At 33.1% G+C, this 6,293-nt stretch overlaps 1 protein-coding gene across 1 annotated transcript; it reads right to left on the bottom strand.

The window, feature by feature from the left end:
- Positions 1-604: 604 nt before the first annotated feature.
- On the bottom strand, positions 605-5,427 carry LOC134694510 (uncharacterized). Its single transcript, XM_063555522.1, has one exon. It carries the CDS (start codon positions 5,402-5,404, stop codon positions 605-607), a length of 4,800 nt encoding a protein of 1,599 aa, XP_063411592.1. The 5' UTR covers positions 5,405-5,427.
- Positions 5,428-6,293: the final 866 nt, after the last annotated feature.

Raw genomic sequence — 6,293 nt, 5'->3', positions numbered from 1 at the left:
AACCTGTACATACCCTTGAGATTTCATAAAATTTTCAATAGATCTTTCGTCTTTCATGATATTCTGGTTGAAATCACCAACAATTACTGATTTGTGTGAAATACGACTAATTTCATTTAAAACTAATCTAAACTGTTTTATAAAAGTCTCAACATCATACTTTTGTGTTCTATAAACTGTTACAATAAGCGTGTTTATTTCTATTATTCTAAAACCAATACACTCAATATTTTTTATGTGCAAATCAATATGCTGATAATTAATACGATTTTTACAAAAATATCCTACTCCTCCATTTTTCATATGTTTTATTGTTCGAAACATTTCATTGTCGTCATTGAAAGCTTCACTTCTGCATACATGACGAAAGTCATAATTATTCAGATTAACATACTGATCATTTGATGTCAACCATGTTTCAGTCAAACATATAAAGTCAGCTCTTACCATATCATTGTTTACTTTCAAATCACCAATATGAGACAACAACCCTTGGATATTATGATAAACAATTCTCATTTGATGATCTTTCAAAATATTAGCAACAGACGCAGATGCAGTTCTCATTGAAAATAATTGCATTGATGCTAAACCAGCTTCAATATCAGGGTCTGCATATATTTTCGCACTTAAAAGATTCATTGTTCATTTCAGATATAAATAAACCTTTATTTGATGTTACTCTACTAAGGGCTACATAGCTTTGTCCATATGTAAAACATTTACTCAAATCAACTGCTACTTCAGACACAGTAAGTCCTTGGACTTTATGAGCTGTACATGCAAATGCTAACTTTAACGGATATTGTTTTCTTACACCACTCTGAAATGACAAATCTTCTGAACACCGACCTAAACCTACACATCTATTTCCATTGATAAATTTTTGTTCTTTCGCACTTTTACCTACATTGTCATCATCAAACTGAATATATATTATTTCTGGAAGATTGACAGCAGTAATAATTTTATGTACTGTTCCCATCACTCCATTCACTAAACCATCTTTAGTATCTTGATTTCTGATTAACATTATACGGGCACCGACCGCTAAAAGAATGGATGATGGTAGTTGAATATCACTGCTACTGTAAAATGAAGACTTTCTTTTCAATGTTCCAGTAGTCTTATCCTTTTCGTAATCTTCGGCCTCAACCAATATAGGGTCAGAAAAATATTTCATGATCATACTATTATTAAACTGTTGAACTTCAGCATTTGTTGCAAAAATGTGTAAAATGCGATCTGGTGCTTCTGTCATGCAATGTTTTAACAATAAGATATCATCAGGTTCAATCATCTCATGTTTCTTCTTTATTCTCAGTCTATTCAACATTTCTGCAAATGTTTTATCGTCTTTTTGTCGCATTATTTCATCCAGTACAGCTACCTTAAACAATTCATTCCACAGGTAATTCAAAGGATTAGAAGGATCGTTTACATAGAGTTTATCACTTTTTTTGGATTTTACAGGGGGTAACTGGTAGAAATCACCAACTGCTATAATAGAAACACCTCCAAACAAACAACTTTCAGGTTTTTTCTTGATTTGTCTTAATCTTTCATGAACAAAATACAAAAGACGTTTATTAACCATAGATATCTCATCGATGATAAGTACTTGTAGGTTGTCCAATTTAGTTCGTAATGTGTTTAATTTGTCCTCACTTAGTGTAGCATGATCCTTTGATAATGACTTGAATATTGACAGACAACTATGAATAGTCATTCCATTAATATTAAATGCGGCGGTACCTGTAGGTGCTGTCAGAAGTACACTAACGTCATCTGGGTTGCACAAGATTGGAGCAAGAATTCTGGATATCTCAAAATACAGACACTTGATTAACTGACTCTTGCCTGTTCCCGCGCCACCAGTAATGAAAACGTAAAATGGATCAACATGTTTTCCATTTGCCTTTTGAAGACACCAATGTCTAATGTCAAAGAAGATGTGTTTTTGATTTTCATTCATACTTCTTAACATCGGTATAATCTCCTTATTAGTAAACACCGTAGACCTAATCGGTAAGCTGAACTCTTTCTCAACTTCACGGTTTAAATCTGGAAGATTGTTTTCAATTATTTCATCATCAGGACTGTCATTTCCGTTTGCAGATCCTTCAATACCACACATAACCCTTTCACTTTCTGATTCGGAACATAATTGAGACCATGCATCTTCATGTGATCCATTTTCCTCTAACTTTTCAATGGCTTTGTCTATAGAACTTGATGTTTTCACATATGAAGACATATTATGATCTACAATAACTTTCACAGCTGACAAACTTTTACTATTTGAGAATTTTACATGCCCACGCTTGTAAAATTCTTCATAATGTTCAAACATTGACGGTTTCAATTGGTCGTCACTTCTAAAGGGTAAAAACAATTGTAAAATACTTTGATAGTATTTTTCTGGCACCTTGTCGACTGAAAAGCGAGGATATCTGATAATACCTGGAGATGTTCTTGTTAATTTCCTAATATAACCCAATTCTTTTTTCAATTTAAAAGTTGTGTCTTTATTTATCTTTTTAGGAACTTGCGATTCAGTTAAAACATTAAACTTTGAACAGAAATCTGCCAAACACATTTCATTAAACAAATTAATGTCAGGTTTGGCTTTATAAATGTCATTTTTATTTCTCATCCATACATTTTTTTCATCCGAATGATTTTCAGTCTCATCCCCGTCATTCTTTGGTTGTCTGTTTTTTGATTCGACTTTTTTTTTCAGTTGTTTGAGAGGAATCGATAACCTACAAGGATTTTCACCCACGGGGATAAATTCAACTTTTCGAGAACATTCCTTCATTCTCAACCCAGTTACACGAAACACTGCTTCTTGTGCACTGATCTCTCTATGGTGAAGATAGGCAGATCCAACTTTTTTCATGGTTTGTTGTGCACTTAAATTTCCGTCAGCTGCTTCACATTTTGTTTGTTGAAGTAACATTCCTAATTCCCTTTCAGATTTGCTTATATAACTGATAATGTACACAACGCATGAAAACACATCTAAAACAAACTGAATATCCATATTGGCATCCCACGCTCTAAGTAAATGTGCATTATATTGATTTGTAAAACATTCCGTCTTCTTTCTTTTTAATACAATAGTGTTTCTGGAAGTTACATATTGAAAGCATTTTACAAATTCCTCTTGTGATATCCCTGCTTTTTCAAATAGTTTGTCTGTAGAAATATCATCTAATTCTGAATCCTTTATTTCTTTCCATACAGTTTCCAATTTGTCTTTGCTAATTTTAATGTCGGACTCGGTCAAGTCTTTTTCAGTGACAGGTCGAGATATGAACGAATGCACTGAAGGAGGTCTTGGAAAATTGAATCTACAATTCGTACCTTTCTTCTTGCAACTTTTTGAATGATTTTTACTATGCTGTTGTACAGCATTCACAATTTTATGAAGTTCTGGATCCTCATCAGGAGACGGCATTGAACAAGTAATATATTTATCTACAAAATCGATAACTTGTTGATCTTCATCCACTTCAAATTTAGGTGCATCTTCGATCCAAAATAAACAATGTGTATGAGGAGAACCCCTTTGCTGAAACTCAACCCGATAGAAATAGTCTTTCACTTTTCCAATAGGATGGGCATCTGACATAATAACTGTTTTTAAAAAGAGATGAAATCTATGATCGAACATTCTGGCCGCTGTTACAGGATTACTTCGGAGTATCTTACATTTTTCATCCCAACTTAATTCTTTTGCATTGACAGCAATTCCTTGCTGCATCATTATCGATTCAACTATTTCTGACCATCTTAAATCAGCCGAAGAAAATGAACAGAAAAAAGCAGGTATTCCTATTTGTCTTATCATCGCTAAAACATCTTTCTGCGTCTTCTGCCAGAAAGGAGGGGTCCCTCTTACCGGCTTTAGAAATTTTATACCTTCGTCACTTTTAAATAGCTGTTTCAAACCGTCACCTCTACAAATCATATCAGATGTTACCTGTTTTCCTGTTCCTGATTTAGAAAAGTCTTTCCGTAAAGATATCTGTACATTAGACATAACCTTCTCCAATTCTGATAGATACTGACAAAAAAATATATACGACGTATCTCTTGCAAAACGATTTTCAACACTCAACAATCTCAAATTGAAATATCTCGAAGAAGATAACTTAATATCTCTTTGATCAGTCAATGTATTTTTACCGGATGGATAATGACAGGGGAAAGTCTTTGATTCAATGCCTTCCTCTTTTAATACACGTATGGGGTTGTTTCCTTCCGCTGGTGCAACGTCAAATTCTTCATCAAAGTAACAATCTAAAACCTCTTGGCCAATATCTGCTGGTTGTAAACATGTATCTAACTGAATGCCTCTTAAACTTTCATTCAGATAACTTTCCTCAGCATCTGTATCGTTCTTTTTGTTTGATTCATTTTTTAAATTATTTGCACTATCATTGATTACATCAAATGATTCATTCTGTTCATTATTGGTATCCATCCACTGACTGTTTAATTCTATATTCGCATACCATTTATTGTGCTTCCGTAAATAGTTGAAGGCTTTCTCCACATGTTTGATATCCACAAATTCATACTGAACATAACCTTTGTACTCTAATTTCCTCTTTAACTTTACTTTTACTAACAAATTATCATCCACTGGTCTTGGCAATGTATTCGTAACGACTTTGACATCTGACGGGACCAAAACAACTGGTCCAATTATCCCTGCTTGATTACCTTTTGGCAAGTTCATTATTTTCTGGAAGGGTATATTAAGTGCTATCAAATGGCTTTCAAGTTTATTCAAATTGCATAACTCATCAGGAACAGTTTCTAATTGTAAGTTATTACAAAACGATTCAGGTGGTGTTAAACCTTTATGTAATTTTCTGTGGCATGTATAACAAATCCAAAGTTTGTTCCTACAAGAAACAGCCAATAAACAATTTGATTCACATTCACTGGAACACTCATGAACATACTTCTCTGTAACGCATTTCTGTATTAGCTGTTTATCATAGTTTTCACGTTTGCATTCTAAGACTTGGTTTTGAAATAAAAGTCTCAAACAGCAAGCACAAACATACTCTGGTCCCTTCTTAATGGCATCTTTAAATGTTTGAACCACAACATCAATATGAGACTTTGCGACTTTGAATAATGATCTTTTTTCATGAACTTTTTCAATTATATTGTTCCTATATATTTCATTGCTTTCATACTTCTTTTTTCCATTTACAATCATGTTGTCCCTATATGTTGCATTCTCTTTATACTTCTTCTTTCCCTTTTCAATTTTATTGTTCCTATATGTTTCATCCTCTTGGTACTCTTGTTTTCCCTTTTCAATCATGTTGGCCCTATATGTTTCATCATCTTCATACTTCTGTTTTCCCTTTTCAATCATGTTGGTCCTGTAGGTTTCGTTGTCCATATATTTCTTTTTGCTCTTTTCAATAATGTTTGCTCTGTATGTTTCATTATGTCAGTACGTTTCTTTACAGCGTCTCTTTTTCTTGTCTCTCACTGTATCATTTTGACAATATCTCATCTTTTCCAATTCTCGTTTTCTTTTTCTTCGAAGATCTGTTAAATCCACTTGTTTTTCATTCAACAATGTATTGTTATTCTTTGTATCAGTACAATTATTTCTTGATTTTTGGTCTAATTCATATTTAACTCTTGTACAGTCTTCAATCATCTCACTCTTCATTAGTATATTGCGTATACTATTATCTGCAACGTCCATTACAACTTCATAATGAGATGATTTTTCAACGTGTTGTAAGTAGATAGCTTCATGTTCAACGTTTATATCTTTATCTATTTGATGAGGACTATATTTTATCCATTTGTTATTGGTAAACGTGTAAATATCAGCGTGCATGTAATGTGAAGCCGCAAGAATTTCCATTTCTGTTCCCAAAGTTTTTGGTTCTTTCATTTTCCGCATTCTGACATATTCCGCTGCATTTTCGAATGGATCAGGAACAAAGGATGCGATGTCTTTTGAAATATGCAATATGTGATCGACTATCTTTTTTCTTATTTGTATATGATATTCTTGTCTCTGTGAAATAGCAAATGATAGTGCTCTAAATAAACCATTTCCATCAGATACTATTGATTTTGAACTTACAGGTTTACCCATATCGAACTTTTCATTTACACCTGATGTTTCTTTGATATTTTTATGTGCAATTTTGAATTTCATACAAAGTTTTCGCTTAGTTTTATATCCAAGTGGAATATAATTTAAACCTGAGTATACCGCTGTATCAAACATTTCCACGTCT

Source organism: Mytilus trossulus, chromosome 13, assembly GCF_036588685.1.
Source record: "Mytilus trossulus isolate FHL-02 chromosome 13, PNRI_Mtr1.1.1.hap1, whole genome shotgun sequence".
Classification (NCBI taxonomy): domain Eukaryota; kingdom Metazoa; phylum Mollusca; class Bivalvia; order Mytilida; family Mytilidae; genus Mytilus; species Mytilus trossulus.
Note: the sequence above shows the minus strand (reverse complement) of the source record. Positions and strands in the feature narration are given on the sequence as shown.